This window comes from Ursus americanus, chromosome 26, assembly GCF_024610735.1.
Source record: "Ursus americanus isolate L20-20 chromosome 26, mUrsAme1.1.p, whole genome shotgun sequence".
Classification (NCBI taxonomy): Eukaryota; Metazoa; Chordata; class Mammalia; order Carnivora; family Ursidae; genus Ursus; species Ursus americanus.
The window spans coordinates 10001761-10029194 of NC_142152.1; the positions used below are offsets into that span (position 1 = coordinate 10001761).

Sequence of the window (27434 nt, forward strand, 5' to 3'; positions counted from 1 at the left end):
TATTCAAAGAATCTCAGAAACAGCATAACAGCCAGAATTAATAAAAAGTAACAGTCTAAAGCATTTTATTTCTGCATAGACATCACCACATTTCAAGTATGGCTATAAAGTAATGAGTAATTTTTATATGTGACCTTTGTGTTTTGCTCATATCTATTACACAGTCTCAGTAGCCAAGGTACAGCTGTCCACAAAATTCTGTGCTGCCCCTTGCATTATATAGATTTCTTACTGGAACAAGCTGCCCAGCCAGGAATACACTTCCCAGCATTCCTTGCATCTAGCTGTGTCCATGTCCCTAGTTCTCATCAATGGAATAAAAGCAGAAATGATTGTGTGTCACTCCTACTCATGCACATGCCACAACATAAGAAGCAAGGGAGACTTCTCCACACTTGCTTCCTCTTTCTACCAGCTGGATGCAAGTGACAACAAGGCCCCAGGGAAAGGTAAAGCACTGAATCCGTACATGGAAGATTCCCATATGCCAAGAATCACCTGCCTTAGACTGTAATGTGAGCAAAAAATATGCTTCTGTTGTGTTAAGCCACTGAAAGTTGGGGGTGGGGGGTATTTATTATAGCCTAATAAAAACAGTTCTACTGTGTATTGTGGGCAGATATATACACACATGAAAATGAAGCCCAATTTTGACAAATCTCACATATTATGGTTCATATCACGTTTCCCATCTTTCTTGCTACATAGCAAAATGTTATTTCTCTCTTAACAACTACAGTGGTATCTAAAGATCATTCCTTAAATATCTGGAATCCTTAATACTGTTTTCTGAAAGACTAGTAATTTCAACTTCTGGGGGAAAGGGATGTGAATTTAATGAGAAAGAAATTTCTTCCGAGGCCTCAAATTTCTGTTATTAAAATAATTAATTTCAAGGAAATGTCAAGGAGATGTGAATAAGTAGAGCAAAACTGACCATACTCTGGTTCTATCTCAATTATCCTTTCTCTAGATATCCCAAAGACTCTAATTTATTGAAGATTCCATTAAGACCATTTGATAATTTCTACGATATTGCCCCTACCTGGGTTATTTTCTTAACAAGGAAAACTCCTGATAGTCCCAAGGAATGATTGTAATGGCAATGATGAAATTTCAGACAATGCAACAAAAGATGAAGGAAGAAATCCTGGGCAGACACCTGTCAAATGTCTTTCAAACTATGCTATGCAGATGACATCATACTTTACCACCATTCTTCAGGCTAATTCTGACTTCAGTTAAGCTTCGTATCTCCCTACCAGCTCAGCTCCCTCTAGGTATCCAACAAGTGGATTAGAAAATAGGTAAACTGGCATCAATTTGTAGAAGGACCTTAATTCTTCATTAATGGAGTTTATACTAGTGACTAGAAGAAAGAGAAAATGTTAGGCTTTGGGAATTGTATGTATCCCTAAGGCTAACTCTGTGTAATATGCTTAAAAAAAAAAAAAAAGGAAGCACGAGATATGCCACCAGCTCTCTAAGAACTTAACATCAATGTAAAAGACCAATATGCAATCTGTATCACCAATCTAGACTCTTCTTCTGAGCACTAGACCTATCTAGTATCTAATCAGCCATTAGCCACCTCTTACTAAGATGTGCTACAGGTGTCTGACACTCAACATGTCCAGAATTGATCTCATCATCTTCTCCCCTCCATCTCCAACTCTGCATCTTTCACACATTCCTGGACTTGGTGAATGGGCCCATGATATTTCCATTGCCCAAATCAGAAACCTGAAATTTACCATCCTCCTTCACTATTATCTGTGCATCCACATAGCCAATCACTTCTAAGCCTTAGAGACTCTAACTTATAAATAAATACTCAAGTTGAATCTCCCCTCTCCATCCCTATATGTCAGACAGTGTATCATCTTCCACCCGAGTTAGGTGGCAGCATCTTAAAGACTATACTCTCTATCTGCACTCTGACCAGATACTCCCCAAGCAACTCTCTACATTGCTGCCAAAGTGCTTTCTAAAACACACACCTGGTCCATGCCCTTCCCCTATTTCAAACTCTTTAAGAGATCCCTGAAGGCCTTCAGGATAACACTGCATATCATTGGTATACAGGTCATTTAGTTTCTGATCCCAAAGATCTGCTCTGCATTCATCTCCTTCTACTTCTTCATATATACTCTGTATTCCAGCCCTACTAAAATCAGTAGCAAATTTAAAAAAAGAATAAATTCAAAACTAAAATTAAATCTACTAGGAATTCTCTATACACCCCATGATATTCAGTGCTTCCAGGCTTTCATGCATTATAATTATTCTGCCTGCCTGAAATGCTTCCCTTATCCCCACCTGTCTGGCTAACACTTACTGGCACCTCCAGACTCAGTTAAAGCATTATCTCCTTCTGGAAGCTTCTCTGATCCACTCATAAGAGAGGTACCCTCGTCTGTGCTTGCACACCATAAGCTATATACCTCACATGGCACAAGCAACACTAATGCAGTTGTTGATTAACATGTCAGTCACTCTCACCATTGCTCACTTCTCCACATCCAGCACTTGACCAGGGCCTGGCCCAAAACAGGTCATTAATTAATTAAATAAGACTTATTTGTAACTTTAAAAATCAGATTTAAAATAAGCCCATTTTGTTTTATCACCATTTGGTTGGGTTTGGTTTTGCTTTGTTGGTTAAAAGTGATAAGAGTGTCTTCATGGGGCGCCTGGGTGGCACAGCGGTTAAGCGTCTGCCTTCGGCTCAGGGCGTGATCCTGGCGTTATGGGATCGAGCCCCACATCAGGCTCCTCCGCTATGAGCCTGCTTCTTCCTCTCCCACTCCCCCTGCTTGTGTTCCCTCTCTTGCTGGCTGTCTCTATCTCTGTCAAATAAATAAATAAAATCTTTAAAAAAAAAAAAAAAGAGTGTCTTCAGATGACAGTAACAGTGTCGACAATAGATACACTGAAGTATTTCCTGTGATCATTTCTCTTTCTCAGTTCTACTGGATATTATTATTGCATTGAATATTTCTAGAAACTTACAAGGCAATGTTATACTTATTGAAGCTTCCTTTTTCTAAGACAAGTGATGTTACACATCTTAGTACATCTGAGTATTGGATTTAGAAAGAAGCCCATTTTTATTCCAAGTACAATAAGGTTTATCCAGAAAATATTTTGAAAAAAATTAAAAGAGATATTGAATGAATAAACTCATTGACACATGGAAGAATACCAATCATCAAATGGCATGCATTTGCTCATTTCCTGGGATCATAGCTAGGGTTCAGGCTTTCTTACAGTCCTCAGTTCTAAATAGTTAGTATCTTTTTTCAAGACCCCTATACCACCCCTTTCTCCTCACTCTCAGCAGATTACCTTGTCAAGTGTTATTAAATAAACAGAAATCATAAGAAACATGATAGATAGCCCTCAATTTCCCTTCTGTCTCCTCCATCTCTAGACCCACCCCTATGGCACTGATTCTTGCCTGCACCTTTATCATCTCAAAGTATTAGACATTTGCTCTTTTCTGATCATGCATATGTTCTATTCATGGACATTTAAGTAGTTTCTAGATTTTTCACTATCACTAACAACACCAGAGTAAATTTTCTTATGCCTATCCCTTTGTGCCCTTGGACACATCTGGAATTGATTAAATTAGTTCATTTCATCTGTCACCAACCCCCACTATACAGTCAAACTTTGAAAAAGTTGAGCAGCCATACTGTCTAGGTCAGAGAAAAAAGACACATCAGCAGTTCTAACTTTTCCCAGCGATACATTTACTGATCTCACCTTTACAGAGACCTCACTGGTGTAACTGATTATTCAGCACAGTTCACTGATGTTACTTAGATGTGGTCGATATGGGGTAATGTGAACAGACAGCTGAATATGAAGAGCCTAATACTTGCTCTATGAGTTGTTCATGGAATTATGAGAACATTTGTTCTCCTAAAAGCTCAGGATGCCAACTCCTCCTTAATAAAACATTAGTTTAGCTCTATTGGGTTGCAATTAACCTCTTTGTCATGCACTGCCTAATCTTAAAAATAAGAGGAAGTCACAGAGGCAGTTAAATCAATCTATTAGACTGCAACACAAGATTCTAATCTATACGAAAAAAGCTTAGGTAAACAATTATACTCTTGGCCAAAGAGACTACATGGCATAATTACTCATATTTCATCCGTTGTTTCCTCTCTAAAGAAAACCATTGGCTTCCCACAGGGGAAGGTTGCTATTTTTGCTGTTAGCTTCGTTCTATAAGAATTTTTTGTCTCAATTATTGGCATGAAGATGCCGTAACTATTTGGCACAGGGTTATTTCACACTGTGAGTTTCTTGGCAGTTTTGGAATCTGTTTGAAAATACCGTACAGGATAAATGGGCAGAGATTTTGGCCATCTCTTTTAGAACACATATGGATAATCAACAGAATGGATTTCTTGGCTGTAATTTTTCCCCTTTGTATTATTACAAATGATGAATCAGGTACCATTGACTGATTATCCGAGCAAGAGTTCCAAAACCTCAGTACCAGGACCAAAAGATAACAAAAATGCTTTGCCCCCTTGAATTATTATCAGTAAACTTCTTGGTTCAAAACAGTTCAATTCTGTCAGAATCAGAGTGTTCTCAACCTGTGCTTAACTGCTGTAGGAAAAAAGAAGAGCAGGGTATTAGGTGGTCAAACCATAATGATAAGTTTCCACTGGAAAGGATGAGACAGCATGGTGCAATAGAGAGAACATGTGATTGGAAATCAGTCACACTTTGCATGTCAGGATCTTCAACAGTAAAATGGAGATGATACTAATTTTCAGAATTATAGGAAAGAGCAATAAAGAACATAAAGTTCCCGACATATAGTGACTACCCCATCAAAACTAGATTCCTTCCCTTTCAATGGTTTGTACTACCACCCATCATGGTGTAAGTCAGAGGTAGCAATGACATCACTAAGCGTCATTCTTTTTAAGGGAAAAAAATCAATCCAGAATGTTTTGGTATCGTAAGATTCATGATGAGGAAGAGGTGTACTCAGATTGGTTGGCTGCCATCACATTATAGTTACTAACCCAGATACAATTTAGAAATAAAATTCAGAATTAGCCAGTGTACTCAAGTCTTTCAACCATGTATCTGAGTTTCTCGGTATAAATATCAAATCAAGTAGGAAATTGATGTCAATTCCAACCTCAGCAAATCCTCAAAGGACTTGGGCCCTTGCTCTAATCACTGGCCCCTTTTCACACTAAGAAGGTCAAATGTAAAGTGCTGAATAGCTACAGAGGCGTTGTTAACTTGTTAATAATCTCAAAGGGAAACCTTTCAATGTTTCAACCATTAAGTATGGTATTCGTGTAGATATATCTGTAGATGCCCTTTATCAAATTTATTAAATTGTCTTCTCTTAGAAGAAGAAGGAGGAGGAGGAGGAAGAGGAAGAAGAAGGGGAGGAGGGGGAGGAGGAAGGTAAAAACACCCTTGCTCTGGGATTAAAAGTTCCATTCTGGCCTGCTAATGTACGGATTCACTTGTCTATTCTGTACCTTAAAATACTATTTCCTATGTCCTAGGTAGAACTCTATTACCTAAGTATATCTTCAAAATTTGCAAACACCCTCCATCTCCTCCTTTGCAACAGCCTCAACTCCCTGATGCTTTGCCCTGATTCTTTCCAATTCACTCACCTTACCAAATCCCAACTCTGGTTATATCCAACTCTTCATTACTTCTTCATCTATACACCTTTGACTAAACTTGGATGGAGTGAAACACATAATCATGCTCATAGATGCTAGTGGAATTCATGATCATGAGCCCCAAGTAGACCTTAGGGCTCAGGAAACCTACCAAATTCCCTTTGCCCACTCACTTCTCCACCCTCTTAGATTACCATTTCATGCCTACTTCTCTCTCACCACATCTTCAATACTTCTTCATCTCCTTCACCATCCTTACTCTCATGAGATAACCATGTTTTTTATATTACTGAGAAGATAAGAGCAATCAGAAGAAAACTTCCAATATATATTTACTTGTTTGTCTCCCCCTACCCCATTAGGATGGGAAAGAACTGTCTATCTCCAGGACCTAGAATGGTGCCTGCACCATTCTGTACGCCTAATCAGCATTTTTGGTTGAGGGGAAAAAATCAGTAAAATAGATAAACAAGGGGAACAAAATTTTCCTACAACAGTCATGAGAAGGCTCATGTCATTAACTCTGGTGCCCAAGGTTAAATTAAATGTAAATCTACCATCTCCCAGTTCAAATCCCTAGACCCAAACCATCTTGATATTATGGTGGTGTCACGAAATCTTGTCTGCTCTTTCTCAAAAGTTCCACGATCCCCTTTATTCAACTTAAGAATTTGAGAGATACATTTTTTCTGCCAAGATTTCCAAACACACTTTCCTATACTTCTACCTTCATGGAGATAGTAGAATGATTACTTAATGTCATAAATATTTTATTTCTACTGAATTTTTCATATTAATTTTACAGCTCATATGAATAATAGAAAGCTCATATACAGCATTCACAGTTACATTGTGCAATACTTTTTCAGTAATCTGTTATATATTTGAAAGGTGTGGAAGAGTCTCAAAATAAAAGTCTCTAAGCTCTTCCTCTACAAATTCTGGCACTGGAAAGAGATAGGCTTCTCTAATGCTTTTCACAATGGGGTCTGATTTTCCCTGTAAATTCTAATTTATATGCCTATCAAGCACATAGTTCAAAATTAAATGTCTGAGTTGTTTGGAGTTTATTCAAATGCCATTTTTTTGGTAAGAATGAGTTATGCATTTAAGAGATTTTGTCTGATGATCTTGAGAGTCTGATGTAAGGATACAGACGTGGAGGTGCAGGCAGATAAATGGAAGGGCATTAACTTGAGAAATAAAAGTCAACTCTCAATAGTAGCACCTTTTCCCCAATCTCACTATAAAATGCTGTCAACTTTCAGTTTCCATAAATAGACTACATATACTGACACCATCAACCAATGTTCAGCATATCAAAACTGAGAATGTACTGTACTGTCCCTAACTTCAGCAGGGTCATGAAATCACTTAGAGAGAAAATAATATTCATCAAATATAAACATAAATATAAATATTATTTAAGGGAAAAGACTGTGACATGAAAGCTTTTTACTCAGTATTATTGTCATTCAATGTGAAAGCAAGAGAAATTCATCTGAAGAATAGTTAGGTCACAAATCATATAACAATTAATCTTTAATTTAAAAACATAGTACTTTAAGATATAATCAGCTGTTAACTGTAGGTTTTTCATAGATGTTACTTATCAAGTTGAGGAAGTCCCTCTCCATTCTCACTTTGCTAAGAGTTTTTACCAGGAATGGGTGTTGGATTTTGTCAAATGCTTGTTCAGTGTCAAATTAAATGATGATTTGATCTTTCTTTTCTTAGCATGTTGAAACAGTAGATTACAGAGATTGATTTTTTCATGTTGAACCTGCTCTGCGTATGTGGAATAGATCCCACTTGGTTGTCATGTGGATTCAATTTTTGTTGAGTATTTTTATATGAAGATCCATGAGAAATATTGGTCTATAATATACTTCTCTAGCAATGTCTTTTTCTGGTTTTGGTATGAGGGCAGTGTTGGTCTCATAGAACAAATTAGGAGAGTTTTCTCTGCTTCTGTTTTTTAGAAAAGACTGTAGATTTGCCAAAAAATGAAAAACAAAAATATCCATACATGGCGTTTCTTTATTTTAGAAGTTGATTAATTATTAATTAATTTTTCAATAGATAATAGGATGATTTAGGTTATCTATTTCTCCTAGTGTGAGTTCTGGCAGTTTGTTTTTCAAAGAAAATGGTCCATTTCCCCTAAATTATCGAGTCAGTGGCTATGAAGTTATGGCTATGACATTAAAGTATTCCTCTTTAATGTCCTTGGGATGAGTTGTGTTGGCCCTTCTTTAACTTCTGATATTGGTAATCTGCATCTTCTCCTTTTGTTCTTGGTTAGTCTGGCTAGAGGTTTACTAACTTCGATGATCTTTTTCAAGAACCAGCTTTGAGCTGTCGTGATATTCTCTTATGTTTTCCTATTTTCTAGTTCATTGATTTCTGCTCTACGGTTTCTTGTTTCTTGTCTTCAGGTTGCTTTCACTTAAATTTCTCTTCTTTGTCTCCCTAAGGTGGAAGCTCAGGTTTTTAATTTTATTTCTTTCCTCTTTTCTCATATATGCATTTAATGTTAGATACATTTTATTCTAACCACTACTTTTGCTATATCCCATAAATTTGATAATTTGTCATTTCATTTTCAGTTAGTCAAAATATTTTTCTAATTTATCTTAAGGCTTTTTCTTTGCCCATGGGTTTTTTAGAAATGTGTTAATTTCTAAGTGTTTGGAGATTTCTTAGCTATCTTTCCGTTATTGATTTTTAGTTTAATTCAATCGTGGCCTAAGAACATGCCTTTTAAGATTGCTGTTCTTTTAAATTGGTCAAGGCGTGTTTTATGGCCAGAATGTGATCTATCTTGTGAATGTCCATGTAAGCTTAAGAACACAAGTTCTGTTGCTATTGAATGGAGCACCTTGAATTTTAAAACAAACAAACAAGAATTAAACCTAAATACTACTTGAAGACTATTCTATTTTTAAAAACAGTATTTAAATTCATCCTAACCCTTTCTAGACACTGGGTCTATGAGTAAAGGTAGAGGAAAAGATAGAATGAGTCCAAAAGTGAATATTCGATCTTCCAGGAGATGATTTAATGCACACATTTTCAGAAACATTCACAAATAAATTGTTCCATGTTATACTTTAAATGGTTTGCACATTATAAAATTTTCCTCTTACAATTTGATGCTAACCAAAAACTGACCAAGTATAATATAATATATGTGAATTCATATGCAAGGAATAAACCTATAAAATTTTTCTATAATTATGATCATAGTTGGAAAGATTAAACTTTCATGCCAGTTTTTTTAAAGAGGTAAGAAAAGGCAATGCCAAATGCAAAGAAGAAGATTTCATTTTTAGTCTCCTAAGAGATTATTAAAAATAATATGTCATAAAAACTTCCAAGAGTATTTGAAATTCTTCATTTAGCAGACGGTTTTTAATTGAAACATAATTGGAGGAAATAAAATGAGAGTAAATTACATCGAAAAGGGGATAAAAGCACACGCCACTGACTACTGCTTTCTCTAACTCTCTTCCTGAATATTAAAGTCCGTAAGACTACAATCAGGAAGTTTGCATTTTGCCAGCCACTCTCTTGATGACAAAATTGTTCTTCACAGAATCTAACGGCATCTAGCCAAGAGAACCTACAACAGCTGAACAAGTAAACAGTGAAAAGCAACGTGAAAAAGTCAACTAATCAATCTCTAATCAATTCAACAAAATTCAACCAACTTACCAACTGTGCTGTAAAAAGACTTCACCCAAACCATCTCACAGGTTCTTTCATTTTGTGTTTCTAAAGCTCATCCTGGTAGAAGTTATTGAAACTCCTATTATATTGATTCTAAATTAATAGTGTTCTATGATATTTGGTCCTTATGCCTTATCTCAATTCCTCTTATTATAATTTGAGTTAACCAACTATTATTTCTACTTTGGATAGCCATGCTATTTCCATTCAAACGGTATGACTGAATAAAACTGATTCTGGATAATTACTAGCAGGAATGTAAAGCAAAAGAAGTACCACGTGGTAAAATTTTGTTTCCCAGTTCAACCTATGCATATTTTAAATAATAATAAATTTAATTGACAGCCTAATTCTTAAGTGTGGCCATTCCTCTGAAAATTTCCTTTTGTTGGCACGCCCGGGTGGCTCAGTCAGTTAAAGCAACCAACTCTTGATTTCAGCTCAGGTCATGATGTCAGGGTCGTGAGATCAAGCCGTACAAGGGCTCCATGCTGGGCATCCCTCTCTCTCCCGCTCTCTCTGCCCCTCCCCCCACTCTCTCTCTCTCTCTCAAAAAAGAAAAAGAAAAAGAAAATTACCTTTTGTTGAATCATCCTCTATTGGCTGTTTGAACAACGTAATATCCTTGAAAGTACATAGGAACAAGACCACCTTTTCATGTTCATTTCTTATTGGTGCAATTTGCATATAGAACCAAACAGGGGTTCCTGTAAGAGATGGAAAGGACAATAGAGTGTGACATAGCCACAGCAATGATTTGATCTCCTGCCTTCCCTCTTTCTTTAGCTGCCAACTGCTACGCCAGGAACCAGCACTGAAACAACAGCATTTTAATTGCTTTCAGAATTAAAAAAACAAAAAACAAAACTTTAACTTTTTATCAATTACTAATTGCTTAAATATTAATAAACATTTTTCAACCCAAAATACCAAAATGTGAAAGCAAAGCTGAGGGTGACATTTCACCACGCAGGAGCACAGGGCAGTGTCGCAACTTAAGTAACACCAGCATGACCTTTCGGTCTATGTCCCTACACCTGTGGGGCTCTCACCAACTTCCTTTTCATGGTTTCACCACGTGCGACCACTCCGACATGCTTCTCTTTCCCTGTCACTTTGACAAGTGCTTCCAACTGACTTCGACAGCAATCCCTGATGCTCTGATGAGCACTCCTCTCGGAGGAACATATGAAATGCTATTCCTACTTCAAGGCTCTCTCATCACTCAGAGTTATAGACGGCCCTATGGCTTTGACAGCACCCCCACATCAGAGAGAGGACATCAGCAACACCTGATGTCTGCTGACAACAGAGCCCTACCTGAAGCTTTTAAGGCAATCTTAAGAAAAAAGAAAAAAAAAAAAAAGACATGTCCCCAGCCCTTGAGATTCTCAGGTGTCTTCATGAGCCTCTGCTTCCTATCTCCTTCACTCAAAGAATGAGGCTTGACTCTATCACTATGTTCTTTATTATTTGTTTATTGCAGTTGTTCAAATATTCTTTATTTTTTAATAATTTATCAGTTGCGTTTAACACCCAGTGCACATCACATCACATGCCCTCCTTAACACCCATCACCCAATTACCCCATCCCCCTGCCCATCTCCCCTCCAGCAACCAGTTCACTTCCCATAGTCAAGAGTCTCTCATGGTTTTTCTCCCTCTCTGATGACCTCGAATTCAGTTTTTCCTCCCTTCCCCTATGATCCTTTGTGCTATCACTATGTTCCTTAAACAATGGCCCCTGCAGACTCCAGAAAACAGAGTTTCAGAGCACTTAAGGCTTTGGATTTGGACAAACCAGGAACTGGCATTAATTCAAACAATAAATATTTGAAGACACAAGAAATGCCTTCAAAGGAGTAATTATCCATTAAACGATAAAACACTGAAGGAATGTTCCATCAGAATCAAAAAGACACATTTTCCATTATATTCTTTCCAAGCCACAGTGCAGTAAAGCCTCTCCAAATTTTCTATCTTAAAGACATAAAGGCTTTTGTTAGGTTTGGGATTTGGGGAGTGAAATATGCAGCTATTAATAGTCTCTATGTGAGAGTTGATAGCCTGTTAGTGGTGTAACGAAAACCAAATCAGAAAAACCTTCATACCTTTGGCCAAAAAAATCACAGAGTAAGGGTCACCTGGGTGGCACAGCGGTTAAGCGTCTGCCTTCGGCTCAGGGCGTGATCCTGGCATTGTGGGATCGAGCCCCACATCAGGCTCCTCCGCTATGAGCCTGCTTCTTCCTCTCCCACTCCCCCTGCTTGTGTTCCCTCTCTCACTGGCTGTCTCTATCTCTGTCTAATAAATAAATAAAATCTTTAAAAAAAAATCACAGATTAATGTCACCACAATGGGGAATTTGTCATCCAGACAAGAAGAGATGACTTAACTACCAGGCTCAAGGAGTCCGAGAATTAGAAAGAGGAGGTGTTTATGGAATATTTAGTTCTGACAACCAGATTCTTTGCAACCCTGGGGCCTATGAAAACATGGCCCTTTCCAAAATGATCACTGGGTGAGACAGAGATCTCAAAAACCATCACACCATCTCCCAGAGAGGCTTGTCCTTTGTTTTCTGCTCCTTATTCTACACAGTATGCCCAGGAACTGTGAGTGATGTACGCCGTTCTACAAATCACCAGACACACACGCTAGAAGATACATGGCCTATGACTGTTCCAACACAGTGAGCTTGAGGTAGCAGGCTCATAAACAGAGAAAAGGGCATTAAAAATATGTCGTTTTCCAAGATCTGTTAAAAATCTGCACAGAAAGAGATAATGTTACATTTTGCACCTTTTATGAAAAGAGCAACTTTTCAAATTTGAGCATAGAGTCAGGGCTGTTTTTAGAACTGCTTTCAGATATCAAGGTAGATATTTTCAAGATGAGTTATAGGGTCAGACTCCCCAAGTAGACAGAGTATTTGCTGATTTGCTGGTAAAATATCCATATTCTGGTTTGGGGTTCAAGGGAGCAGAGAGTCTGCGAGGATTAGGCAGAGGCCAATTGTAGATGGAAACTCAGGGCAGTGCTTTGGCAGTGATTATCTGGGTGGCCCAGGCTATCACAGGTGTGCCTTTGTGCAGACAGAAAGACCCATTTATATCGTTCCCCCAGAGCTACTGTTTCCTTCTCAACAGTAGAAACAGTTCCCTGCTAGTCAGAGCAATGCACCTTAAAAACAGAGCCTACAAACTGAAACGTCAATGATGACCCTGTTAAATCAGATACCTCAATATCCCCATTTGCAAAATGCTATTTAACCTAATTACTTAATGGAAGTGTTAGGAAGACTTGGCATTCAGGCATTCCCAAAACATTTATCTACAGACATGTGAATTTTTCTATCTAACATTTTTAAAAGTTACAAGAACATACTTTTTTTAGTTGATGTTCAAGAACCTTCAGGTAACAATTTACAAGATTTTTTAAAGCTTTTTTAAGTGTAGTAGAACTCCATTAAAATATATAAATGATATCTATCCTTCATTTTAATGAAAAAACCCAATGCAAATAAGAAAATTTCAAAACATTAAAATAAAACAAACTACTACCTTGGAAGGAAACTTTTGGAAACATAAAATTCAGGTTCTTGTTAACATTATTTAAAGGATATAAGGAAAACAGAATCTCCACAAAGGTTTTTTTTTTTAAGATTTTATTTATTTATTCGAGAGAGAGAAAGACAGCAAGAGAGAGCACAAGCAGGGAGGAGAGGGAGAAGCAGGCTCCCTGTGAGCAGGGAGCCCAATGTGGGGCTCGATCCCAGGACCCTAGATCATGACCTGAGCCGAAGGCAGACGCTTAATCAGCTGAACCACCAGGCACCCTCCACAAAGGTTTTTGAGAAACTCAGAAACTATGAACTTGGTTCTCACGCTTTAAAATCAGGCAAAGGGTGCGCCTGGGTGGCTCAGTCATTAAGCATCTGCCTTCAGCCCAGGGCGTGATCCCAGGGTCCTGGGATCGAGTTCCACATCGGGCTCCTTGCTCCGCTGGGAGCCCACTTCTTCCTCTCCCGCTCCCCTGCTTGTGTTCCCTCTCTCGCTGGATGTCTCTCTCTCTCTGTCAAATAAATAAATAAAATCTTTAAAATAAATAAAATAAATAAAATAAAATAAAATAAAATCAGGCAAAGATTTGTTTATTCTTCTTAGTGTCAAAGTGAAATGACCTTAGTAATAGGGAATATCCTTAAATTATTCGCTAAACTCAGGGCACATATCTAAGTCATTCAAAGGAGAACAACCCTATATGAAAAGGATACAGGGTTTTGACATATGAATTTATCAGAAGGTATCTGGATCTGGTGAAAAAGACCCAGAGGACACCTCAAGCCTGACTTTTCTCTGGTAGAGGCCAGAGCAGATCATTCAGAATGGATTGTTTTCTAGGTGACAAGCCAATAGACATTTGGCTATGAACAAAGACAAATACCCCTTCGGCCTTGATTCTAAAATGAAAGATAAAATGATGACATCTCATAGGTAAACTCACTGAGGACCAATACGCCCATTACCAAGTGACTACTTTTAAAGCAATGTCTGTAGATGTGATTATCTCTTTGATGGTCTATTAATAAAAAGAGAAACCTAAGTTCAATTCTAAATATTTTATAGTGAATAAATGTTCAAGTAAGATGGAGAGGATGAATTATGCTGTAAAAAATCCAGCCAGTTCCAAACATGGAACAAGTGCTTCCTGTCGAAGCTAAAATGCTTCCCAAATGGGGAAGAATTTAGTACCCATCAATTTCCACTAAAGATAATAATTGGCTTTGGGGCGCCTGGGTGACACAGTCGGCTGGAGTGTCCGACTCTTGATTTCGGCTCAGGTCATGATCTCAGGATCATGAGAGAAGCCCCGTGCTGGGCTCTGTGCTCCTCAAAGAGTCTGCTGGACATTCCTCTCCCTCTGCCCCTCTCACTCATGCTCTCTCCCTCTCTTTCTCTCTCTCAAATAAATAAATAAATCTTTAAAAAAAATGATAATTGGCTTTGCTGTCATTTATCATTAACACTAAATAAACTGACCCATCTTGTGAAGTGGCTGTTCATTAAAAAAAAAAAAAAAAAAAAGGTCAACTTGGGGAAAAAGAAATAGAAGTCAGTGACCAGACTATTCAAAGAAAAAATGTAGAAAGGAAACTTGGTTGTGGAGTACATAAGTTGGTTTTTGTTTGGCTGGTTTTTTTCCTCCAAACCCTGAAAGAGGGTCCATATCATGAGGTCTTATGTGATTATATAATGGACAATTGATTATTCACAAATTCCATCCTAGAGAACAGTTCACCATGATCAATACAAATTTACCAAATGTTAATGGCCTATTCTGAAAGTACGGACTTCTTCTGTTAGCCTCCCACACAAGAGTCAGAGTCTAGCAAAAGGCCATATTGGTAAAGACCTCGAGTCGATACCACACGTCAGCTGTACACATGTAGAAAGGGAATCACCTTTTCCTTTAACCACAAGAAGAAATGAATGAATTTCCCTATCATTTTTAGTTGCTGTCATGTAACTATAGGATCTTTGCCATGAGTATTAATTACAAAACATTTTGCTACCTGACACACCCACACACAAAATCACATTTAAAATGCACCATATTTTCCTGCCATTCCTCAAAAGGTTGCTTTTCATAGGTAGAATCATTTATTCGTTTTGCTATCTAATTTTATCAGCACCCCCTGCCTTTGCCAAGAGAAGAAACAAAGTTCGATGTTCTCTCTGCACTATAGCTCAACCACCACTAACCAAAACATAACATTAATCGGAGTTGACACATCTTATTGTTGATTTAGATACGTACTGTTTTTCTTGTACAGAAGAACTTCAAAGCAGTTTGACTCGTAGTTGTCGAAAGTCTGTCGGACTTTCTCAATGGTCTTCTTGTCAGTCAATTCTCCATACATAAAACTGGGAAAAAACAAACAATCCGTTTCAGTTTTGTGTTGCTTTTCAAATGCTACAAAAAATCACATAGTTGTCTCTTTTGGTTGAGTTTTCAAATTTAGTTACAAAATTAAATGTTGCTCCCACAAAATAAACTAAATTATTGAAACAACATTTTAATCATGGTTGTTAAACTTCTTACTAAAAGCGAGGTTTAGAAGTTATTTCGAACACCTATATGGAGAGAAAGAGAGAGAGAATCAACTTACATAGTTCCTATAGGCACGAGTTTCAGTTACTATGATTTAGTAAATGCCACCAGTTTCCCAACAGCACAGTTCCAATTTCAGTTATCACAGTATATTAACTGTAAATAACTGCAGAAAGTATAAACTTTGCTGTTAGCTCCTCAGCCTACAAATCACTAGTAAATAACACATCACACACCACAATCAGTAACCAATCACATCACTTCTCTCAAAGCCCCTCAGTCCCGGTCACGGCGCATCTGTTACGCAGTTCATGCACAGACTGAAAGCATGTAATTGTGTTGCCTCCTTGGCTCTCAGCAATAAAACTATGTGACATTTTACAAAAACGGATAATTGAAAGCAGGAATTAGCCATCAAAGATTAAGTCCAGCAAAGAAACGAAAAATGATAATGCTGGAAGGGATATTCAAATTGAACACAAAGGTATAGAGGAAACACAAGACTGTGGCAATGTTGACACTGTGGTCAGGTGAGAGGCTCTGGACGTGCAGCCAGAGGAACTTAGGGTGAACTTCTCAACATAAGTCAGGAAAGCGATTGTGAGAAAGAGGATCAAGTTTTCCCAGAGGAAGTGATGCCAGTAAAATAAACTTCACATTAGAAGAGCCAAAGGAGATGGTTCATAATAGTGAGAATACAAAAATAACAGTTGTGGTTGATGCAGACTTATGAAGGAGTATGAGCATTTACTAAGAGAAAAAAAAAATGCTCTCTTCATGTCATGCTCTATTATGAGAAGGCAAGTATAATTCAGGTAACTCATGATAGTTTTTTACAAAGAAATGAAATGCTTTAATTCGCAATGTGTCTTAAGTTCTAAATCACAGTGTGTTAGATATGAGTTTTACTATTATTTGCCTTCCCCTGCATTTATAATTAACAGTAAGATAGTTTTCGGTGTTTTGACAGACATTGGTAAAGGTCACAGAATAATCACAAATTTTTCCACTGAGTTTTATTTAAGGTTGTATTGTGCGATTTCGGTCTGCATGGGCTTTTTTATCCTTCCACACACAAGGATATGTGAAGAGTCCACATTGCACATATAATGCATCAACATTCTCATCAGTTATGAGGATTTTATTAGACAGGTGCAGGTATGGCTAACGGGAGAAAAATAATGGTGAGAAACAAGAAGGCATATACTGTTGCCATGGATGAGGGAACATATAAAACATAGATTAAAGAGTGAGATTTTACATGCCACAAAAATTTCCCAATGTTTGAAATTATCTGTTTTTCTAAGAGAACCTCACCAAAAGTCTAATACTCTACAAAATAGAACTCAGTCAAGGACTACAAGCCTCTAAAACTCTTCTCGTGATGCTTTCACAATCATCAGTTGTGCATCTGGTTTTAGATACATAGTTCTACTAGTTAACATAATTATCCAGAACCTTTCTTCCACTAGAAAAGAATATATGGCATTGCCAGATACCCTGACTAAGTTTCTGAAGGTTCAAGTATACCTTTGTTACTGCTTTTCTTCCAGTTTCGACAAGTTCGCATATTGGCCAAAGGTGAACCCACGTGAGGGAGGGCCTAAAGCTTATACGATCTTAGGGACCCTCTTTAAGAAAATAATATAAAATCATAAAACAAAATTAGGCACAGAGCTTTGGAAGACAGTCACCCAAGTGAGGGCCCCTGAAGTTTAAGATTCGTTATCTTCATGAGAAATCTGCCCCTGAATGTATCAATCTAGAAAATTTAAAACATGAAAAGCACAGTTGAATAGCAAAATCCAAAAACAGCTAGAGGATTCAACAGCGATGCCATATGACAGCCAGAATTTACAGAGTCATGGCCCATCACATGATAACACTAACCTAAGCAACTAGAATTCCAGAAACTAAGAAATGCAATAGATTAAGTTTACCGAAGACTGCCCAATCTGCATTCGCAATTTCAATTACAGTATTTCTATCTTTTATTTTAAAAAAATTTCATTATAACAGTAAAATAAGCAAGAGAATCTCAGAATAAAATGACAGATTCTAACTCCATAATCTCAGAGCCAGACTCACAGAGGAAGCCTCCAAGCCTACCTGTAAAACAGCACTGAAAAACCATCGCTTCTGCCAAAGCCTGAACTCCAGTTTATGACAGTTTCACGAAAATCTCTTGAAAGCATTACACTAAAACTAGAATTACTCAGTTAAAGGCACCCTCCTTGCCCTCCAAAAAAAATAAGACACTACTTTAATACTGTTAATATTTTTTACAGACAGGTGAACTTTTTAAATCAACCAGTTTTTTTTTTAATTTACTGTTACTTTTAATCTAAAGATTTGTCAGTAGAAAGAAAACATTAAAAAACTGAAGAAAAAAGTTAAGATAAGGGTAACTAAGCTAACTAAATGTTTATGGTCTTAAAAAGAAAGAAAACAAAACCCATTTTTACTCCTACTAGTAAATGTCAGAATGCTATGACTCAATAAACTAAAACACAATATCCACAACTGGCCAACAGAAAAACCTTAAAAAAAAAAAAAGAAGCATATATACTATAACAAGCAAGTAAGATAAAAAATGTTGAAAAATTAACTCTAATAGGATTTAAAAATAAATTACAACTTAAATAAAAAAAACTGTCTTGGAAATTGATATAATAATGTCACTTAATAAAAAATACAACAAAAGTCTGATTCAGTGAAAATGCGAAAGAGAACATGAAAACAAGCAACTTTTCAAATAAACTCTAAAAATTCTATAATATATTCTTCACTAATTTAGCCCTCTCAATGGTAAAATTACCTGCCCTAACAGAGGCACTTTAAGAAAAAAAAAAAAAATCCCAGATTATTACAATCAGAATACTTCCTTAAAAATTAATCTTTTATTTCTTACTGTTTCACTCATATTTTTGTTTTTAAGTTTATTAAACCAAATACATGTGACAGAACACATATTTGAAGTGGTAAAATGCAGCAATTAACTAATAAAAAATATTTTTAAATGAACTCTAAAAGATGCCTGAAATGTAGAATCCATCCTTCCAATGAAAGTCTTTCCATCTGAAGCTGTTCAAACCATACTAAGTCACTGCTTCCACACAGTCTATGAGAATGGCACACTTGTTTATTTGCTCAGCTATTTTACACGTAAATGTTGAGTGTCTTTATCAAGGTTTCCAGCAGCCTGACTCCTGATGGCTGGAGCTCAATGCAGTCTTTGAATGGTTAGTGGAATTTGAAGGAAACCAAGATTTAGAAATGGTCATCGGTTTTAGAAACTATATACCTATATAATAATTCTGCACATTTTTATGTATACCCTCCACGAATATATAATGGAATATAAAACAATTTTTAGAACTTTAAATTGCTCTCTTAGAATGCCAAGCTGTCCTTAGAGTAATTACAAATGACTTCTACAGCTGCACGGTCATCTTATGGGAAAGGAAAATAAAATTAGATGCTCAGAAGCTATCTAACCCCGCTATAATATTGAGTGGTCATGATATAACGGACGACCACCGCACCACTTACAAACTGCATAATTCATGGGCAAGACATATAATTGCTTTGACCTTCAGTTTCCTCATCCGTAAAATGATGATAATGTTCATATACCTCAGAGGGTGAGGGTTTTAAAAAGATAACGCACATGAAGTCATAAGTTATAATGTGCTGTGCAGTGGCTGAATTATGACTGGAACGCTTCTTATGGGTGGGGTTAGAAGAAAGCCCCTCCAGTCCCAACCCCACTACTTTCTAGCTCCTCCACAATTCTAGAACAGGGGTTGGGCCAGGCTTGCGAATGGGCAGAGTCACTGTATCTTAAAGGGATACATACATCATTTTGTGTGTCTTCTTTCTTTATGAGCCCATGAGGTTGAAGCACAAACCCACACAGGGCCTGCTCCTGAATATTCTGGCCACTTTTCTTGCCACACAACTAACTGGTGGTAGAATTTGGTCCTGGGAGTAAGGGAGAAGTTTTCCTGAAGCCTAGCCTAGGCTAAATCCAGCTTGCCTGAGCACTGGGCAGTACACCTTTCATGTATTTTCTGCCCTAGCACATTTTTAAGGACAGGTGGCCTTGGTTTACAGCACGATTTACTTATTCTTGGATCTCTTGTTCTGCCAACAAAATATCACAAACAAACTTCATTATGCTACCTACCAGCAAGGATGGTTATAAACGTTAACAGATTTCCAAGGGAGAAAGGAACCTTAAAAACAAAAAAATATAACCTATTCATGAGTTCTGCCAATCTATCTTAATCTGCTAATGGTCAACAATGCTTGGACTAAAACACCATATTCAGTCACTGCAAAAAGGATAATATTATCTACAGGCTGTAATTCACAGCCTAGCAAATGGTTCATCACAGAAACCACACAGATTGACTTAATGCAGCTGGTAAATGTGGTCTCTCGCTCAGAATCAGCCACAAGAATAAAATTATAACCAAAGTTAATGGGAGAATGGGCTCAAATCTATACAAAGGATCAAAAAGTAAAAAGCCTGAGAGAGGGGGAGTGAGGAGGAAAATTTACAAACAGCACAGCTTTCAAAATCTGAAAGAGGTAATTTTGGAATAAATGAAATCATTTCTTTATACACTGAATCGTAACCAAAAGGTTTCACAACCCATTAATTTATATGAACCCATTAATCTATATATAGAAGGATTTAGATAGTCATAAATGGTAGATCCATGGCATGTAATTAATGGAAACTAGGGAGAGCACTGGACATCTCCAGTCTTTGGAGTGTGACGTCACTGAGTCACCTCTGCTCTCCCAACACTTGCCCTCAGTGCCACTGTGTGAGGCAGAGCCCTCAGCCAAATGGAACCAAACTGACTGACATCCATCATGTGTAATGTGCTCTCACCGGCTGAGATGACCCTGTGTTAATAAAACTACTTGTGAAATACATCCAATAAAGTGCCTCTTAATTGCTTCATTGTCTCATTTGATGGTTCAGATAAAGGATTATTAATGAGCCTCCCAGAGGGGGGAAAAATGTATTTGAAAGCATCTATATACTCCAATCCTCCCTACCTATTGTTCTTCTCACCCTTCTAAAAAATAAACAAACAAAAAAAAAAACAGAAGGGGCTTTTAAAAATCTCGGGTTGGGGCGCGTGGGTAGCGCAGTCCTTAAGCGTCTGCCTTCGGCTCAGGGCGTGATCCCAGCGTTATGGGATGGAGCCCCACATCGGGCTCCTCTGCTGGGAGCCTGCTTCTTCCTCTCCCACTCCCCTGCTGTGTTCCCTCTCTCGCTGGCTATCTCTCTGTCACATAAATAAATAAAATCTTTAAAAAAAAAAAAAATCTCCGGTCAATCAAAAGTAAAATGCTAACGTGGTTTCTACCTAACCTATGATAGCTTGTCTTGATGTCTTGAATGTCAGGGGTTCTGGGGGTCACGAGATAAGATCAGAAGCTTTTAAATACCCTCCCCCCAAAACCTACAGTCTCTTTTAAATATGCAATACATTTTGTGTCCTTCAACAAATAGCAAAACAGTCCAAAGGCTTGGAAACGCAATTATTAGACAATAAAATGGACTAGATTTGAAATTCCTTCCAATCCTGAAATGTCATTAGAATGTTTTTCTGAAATTTAGGCAAAACAAAAATGAAATGGTACCTAGCACACATCAGATTTTTAAAAATAGAAATGTAGAAGCAAAATAGAAATGTAGGGGGCACCTGGGTGGCTCTGTTAGTTAAGCGTCCTACTCTTGATTTCCGCTCAGGTCATGATCTCAGGGTCCTGGGATGGACCCCCAAGTCGGGCTCCCTGCTCAGCATGGAGTCTGCTTCTCCGTCCCCCTCTGCTCCTCCCCCTGCTCTCTCTCTCTCTCAAATAAATACACAAATAAAAAAAATTTTTTTAAGTACATACTATTATGTACTATTACATAGGATGTACCTACAAGGATGTAGGAAAATAGTAACACTCCCTTGTGGCTGCTGACAGTGGAAGCAGAAAGGTGCTCTGGACAGAAATCTGGCAGCAGTTAATCTACACATTCTGCATACACTCTACCACCGAGCAATCCTATTTCTGGGTATAGGGACCGATGATTTTTCACATGGGGCCACAAGATGTGTATAAGGATGCTTGTTGTTGAACGTAGCAAACTGTCAGAAGTTGGAGCTCGCGACTACTAGAATGGATAATAAAACAGAAGGCTGGGAAGATACTGGAGCATTATACGTCAGACATAATGAAATAGATTATCACATGGCAATGTAAAAACAGCTCAAAAACTTAATAATGTTGAGAGAAAACAGTAAGAAACTATCAATCTTACTGCATGGTATGAATTATGTAGATTTTAAAAACAAACACGAAGTAACATTTTTAAAAAACACGTATTTAATAAACAAATGGAAGATGGATTGGAAAGACACACAGTAAACACAATAGAAGGAATAACTATGGAAAAGGACGGGGGATGGATTAAAGGGGAAAAGAAATAAAAGGCAAGAAAAAGAAATAAAATAAAATGGAGACTTTGCCCATAGGGATCATAATATTATTGGGACAAACTGGGGAGTAAGTTTAGTTTAATTCCATGCACCTGATCTAATGGGAGACCAATTGGGAAGGGCAAAGAAGGAACAAGGAAATGGAAGAACTAAATATTAGCCTCTTCATGTCATAAAATCACAAATTAATTTTTTCATTTTCCCAAACAACTCATATTTGAGTATATTAAATGTAGAACATTAATTTTTATCAGTCACTACTTTAATCCATCTAATGCAAGTTGTATAAAAAGGTGATTTATTGGGGGCGCCTGGGTGGCACAGCGGTTAAAGCGTCTGCCTTCGGCTCAGGGCGTGATCCCGGCGTTGTGGGATCGAGCCCCACATCAGGCTCTTCTGCTATGAGCCTGCTTCTTCCTCTCCCACTCCCCCTGCTTGTGTTCCCTCTCTCACTGGCTGTCTCTATCTCTGTCGAATAAATAAATAAAATCTTAAAAAAAAAAAAAGATGATTTATTTTTCCGCATATAAATGTCATATCGTTTCCTCACAGACTGATGCTCACTGATTGGTAGTTTCGTATTCTGTTATGTTTGCCTAAAACTTCTCATTATTAAAATCAGTAAAATTCTTTGAATGATTTGCAAGGCTAACCTCAGTGTCAAACTATCCAACTAGAATTGTAGTGATTCCAAACTTTATGACTCTTAGCTTTAACAATATATTATATATATATAACACGTATAATCTATGCGTGTATATAACTTTTTTCTTTCCTTCTTTTCTTGTTTCCTTCTGCATGATAGTCAAAGGTTTTTACAGATTTATATAGGAAATAGAAAAAAGCCATATGTAAAAAATCAGAATGTAGATACTGTTCTGTGAACTATTTTTTTGTTTGCTTGGTTGATTTTTTTTTACTTAAAAAATATGTTTTTAGCTTCTTTCAGTGTCTTATCCTTCCAACATATGATTTAGAAAGTTTGACTTTGCCATAATATTTTTTAGCAGACCTACTGGACATTTTGACTATTTCTAGGACTTTATTCTTCTAAAGAATGCTGCAGTAAATGTAAAATGGGTAGAGTTTAATTTTAAAAGGGGACAAGGAGGTTTAAAAGGGGAGTGCATTAAAATAAATTATGCCTATAAGAAAACCTAGTAATGTTCAAATATCATCTGCTCATGTATCAGATGCTAGTCTTCATTGTTCTGTGAAGGCATTAAACTGGTTGCAATTTTTAGATCAGCAAAACACATTCGGTGTTCTGTGCAATCAAGTAATAATCACTTACATTAATAACATTATCATTTCAGGGGCACCTGGGTGGCTCAGTCAGCTGAGCAGCTGATTCTTGGTTTCAGTTCAGGTCATGATCTCAGGGTCCTGAGATCAAGCCCCACAAAGGGCTACCTGCTCAGCGGGGAGTCTGTGGATTCTCTCCCTCCCTCTGCCCCTCCCCCACACTTGTGCACATGCTCTCTCTTTCTCTCTCTCTCAAATAAATAAATAAATCTTTTTTAAAGGGGCGCCTGGGTGGCTTAGCCCTTAAGCTTCTGCCTTTGGCTCAGGGCATGATCCCGGAGTCCTGGGATCGAGCCCCGCTTCGGGCTCCTCTGTTGAGAGCCTGCTTCTTCCTCTCCCACTCCCCCTGCTTGTGTTCCCTCTCTTGCTGGCTGTCTCTCTCTGTGTCAAATAAATAAATAAAAACTTTTGAAAAAAAAAATCTTTTTTAAAATTCTTTAAAAAAAAAGACTATTATCATTTTGAAAATGCCATCTCTAACAATAGTGAAGAAGAACTGGGGGGAAGGTTTGCATACTTCTTCCCACAGTAAAAAGCATAACATAACCCAAAGCTCTCCGCTCTCTCACCCACCTTAAACGCCATAACACATGGGATGAAATACAATAAACAAAAGCATGTTATACAGAAGCATGTGAGACCTAGGCTGGGCTTTATTGCAACGCAAGCCAATCTAATTCAACAAATACAAACACAAAACACTGAGCTCTGTCCTTGGTGCATACGAAGTGAACAAGATGAAATACCTACCTTAAAGACATTTATAATCTAACACTGGTGGTGGGAGGAAGAAAGCAGCTCTTTTAGAGGAGAGAATATGCTAATATAACATGCAAGAATTTTTTTAATGAACGCTTTTGTAGGACACATTGCACATGCCAACGAAAAGAGACTGGAAGTAGAGGCAGATACACAAAATTAAGAGATGGGAGCAGAACTTCACAATATATCGAGATATGAAGAGGAATATGGCTCAAAAATGACAAAAGCAGTAGCAATGAAAACCCTGAGGGATAAGGAAAGCTAGTTTAAGGCCAGATGATAATGCCAAATAATGAACCACAAGTGCATCAGAAGAGGACAATCTTGTTGAAGGCGTCAAAAATACCTTCACGTGGAAGACGGCATCTGAAACAGGCATGGTGTGATGATGGGATGTCCACAGTTCAAAAAGAAGAAATGGGTATGGAAGAATCGACAGTCCCTGGAACTCTCTATAGAGCCTGTTCCATAAGTAACACTTATCATAAAACTCACCTTTTCCTAACCTAAAGCCCGCTGACACATAAGAAAACAGAGAAGCTCAATACAGACCTCAACCTCCCAGAACTTAGAACACACAGCTTAGTGGCAGTGCCACTGGGAGCTAATACTCATCCAATGGGAGAAAAAGGCACCAAGACATCAATGCTACCAAAGGCAGTTTCTCCATAAGGGGGGCCACAGTTTTCCATCACTCTTGCTTACCAATTTCAGACCTGGGAGTGAAGATTGAATGTGAAAATAACTTTAGAGATAAAAACGAGGATTGTGGGGACCAGATAAATGAAGGAAGAAGATGTTCGAAGAAACTATTTCTCAATCCTGGCTAAGTATCAGAATTGTCTGAAGCCAATGGTTAAAGGTACTGATACCTGCCCCCACCTCCCACCTTGGGGGATTCTGATTGAAAACGTGATTCCCAGAGGTGAGGTCTGGGAATCTATGTGGTGCAAAACCTCTCCAAGTGATTCCTATGTGTAGTCAGGTTTAGTCTCATTGGCATAATATGAAATCCCTGGCTTCCATGAAGATGCAGGATATATAATTTTTTTCAGCATAAATATATAGAAAAAAAGACAAATAAATCATTGTATTTCCCTGGGTAAGTCCTTAAACATAATTCTACCTCAGTTTTCTGCTCTGAAAAACAAAGGATTTGGAGTAGAAAATAATTTAGATCCCTTATAGTTCCAAAATAACATGATTTTGGTGCTTAGTTCAGTGAGAGCCTTGAAGAAAAATTAACTCAAGGAAAAAACATCCCATCTGGCCTTACTGAAATATTGTGGACAAGTTTTCGGATCTAAATTGGTTCCTTTATAGAATTTCCTTTTCTTTTATATGATCTTTTTTCATAATACTTTCTTTAAACTCACAGATATGGCATATTTTAGAAAGAATTGTTATAAATAATGTAAATGCCAGATTCTGTTTTACATAAGCCAAACAAAATAGCAACGGTACAATGTACCAACATTACAAAGTACATGTGATTTTCACAGGATGTAAAAACTTCATTTTGACGCTCTTTAAATGTTCATGAATTATGTCCTACTTGGTTGCGGGCTGTTTACCCTGTTCAAGACAGTTTTAGCAGCTCAGGAAGTGCTGATGTCATCAGTGGTTCTCTGACAGAGGATGCTCCTTTGATCACTCAGCACCTAGAAAAGTTCATGGCTCATCGTATAGTCAAAAAATATTTATTGCATGAATTGATAGATTTACAGATGTGCAAAAATCTTTTTCTTTGCACAAGTTCCCCCCATGGCTCTTAAACTATGTATTTCCACTGACAATCTAGTCTCCTTGATATTCTAATACAATTTTTACTCTACAGTTTTTATATGTGACTAAATAGATTGTGGTATCAGTGGGGGGAGAAGGGGGGGACAACAGTCTCCCCACCAACAAGCAATTCTTGGGACACCAGCTGGTTGTATCATCAGCTAGACCCCAAGACCTGATCTTTACTGCCCACCTGCTTGTACTCACCGACCTTTCTCCCACGTTTTTCCTTAAGCTCTTCCTTCCAGCTTGTCTCTTAACTCAAGCAAATGGAAAACGAAACCGTCCCTCCAGCAAAAGCGGCTGCGCTGACAAGACCTCCAGCCCGCCAGCCACACGCACCAGTTTGAGCGTCACCCCTGACTCGCGCCTGCGCAGATGGACCACGGAGCGCCCTCTGGAACGACCCACCACTACCTTCACCTCATTATAATACTAAAATCTCTGCCCTTGGAGGAGCACAAGCCTCATTTACATAACATACAATGTGCATATAGGCATGTTTTTCCTGACCTTATGCCCACCTCTACATTCGAAGACAAGACTTCCCTAACTATTCATCCTTACCGTAAATTAAAGGAATCTATTCACCCTCGTTCTGCGGAGTCACGGCTTTGGAAGCCATTCCCCGTGATGTCCTTATTTGCTGCAAATACAGTTTTGTCTGTGTGACAACTCCACCTGGTACAGTTTCTGACTCACCGAGGAACGAACTCTCATTGGTTCGGTCACAGTTGTTCTATAATTCAACTGAATTCTGACGCTGTCTATCCAAAGATAGCATAACTCCACAGGTTAAAGGTTCGGTCCTACAAGACCACCCCCCACCCCCACTCAGTTGAAAGCACAAGTTGATACCTGTACTTCTGACCTACCAACTACAGACTGGAGGTTTCCACAACCCTCTTGGGTTTGATTAATTTGCTAGGGCAGCACACGGAGCTCAGAGAAATATTTTACCTACTAGATCACTGGTTTAGATCAAGAAGCGCTGATGCCATCAGTGGTTCTCTGACAGAGGTTGCGCCTTTGATCATTCACTTGGTTTATTAGAAAAGACACAACTCAGGCATAGCTAGATCCAGGAGACGCACAGGCAAGGTGTGGGGGAAAGCACGGAGTTCCATGCTGTCTCCAGGTGCTCCACTCTCCCAGCTCCTCCACACGCTCACCAACCCAGAATCTCTCTGAACCCTGTCCTTCGGTATTTTTATGGAGGCTTCACTACATAGTCATGACTGATTAAATCCTTGACCATTGGCAATTAATTCAGCCTCCAGCCCCGTCCCTTCCCTAGAGGTTGGAAGGTTGAGGGGCTGGAGTCCTGAAAGCTTCAACTCTCCAATTACCTGGATGGTTCCCCAAGGCATAGCCTCCATACTAAGGTTACTTAAGGGCTTTCCAAAGGTCTCCATTAACATAATAAAAGGCACCTTTATCGTTCTTATCACAGGAAATTCTAAGGGTTTTAAGAGACCTGTGCCAGGAACCATGTCAAAAGACAAATATATATTTCTTATTATAAATAAATCCCAAT

The 27434-nt window shown here is 38.0% G+C and overlaps 1 protein-coding gene across 1 annotated transcript in view; it reads right to left on the bottom strand.

Annotated features, from left to right (window-relative positions):
* The window catches only part of KCNH5 (potassium voltage-gated channel subfamily H member 5), a 277950-nt gene that overhangs the window by 222959 nt on the left and 27557 nt on the right, over nt 1-27434 (bottom strand). Inside the window, exons 3-4 of the mRNA XM_045810529.2 lie at nt 15237-15343; nt 9995-10123 (exon numbers count right to left, since the gene is read on the bottom strand). Coding sequence (XP_045666485.1) covers nt 9995-10123; nt 15237-15343 — 236 coding nt within the window. The remainder of the gene's footprint in view (nt 1-9994; nt 10124-15236; nt 15344-27434) is intronic.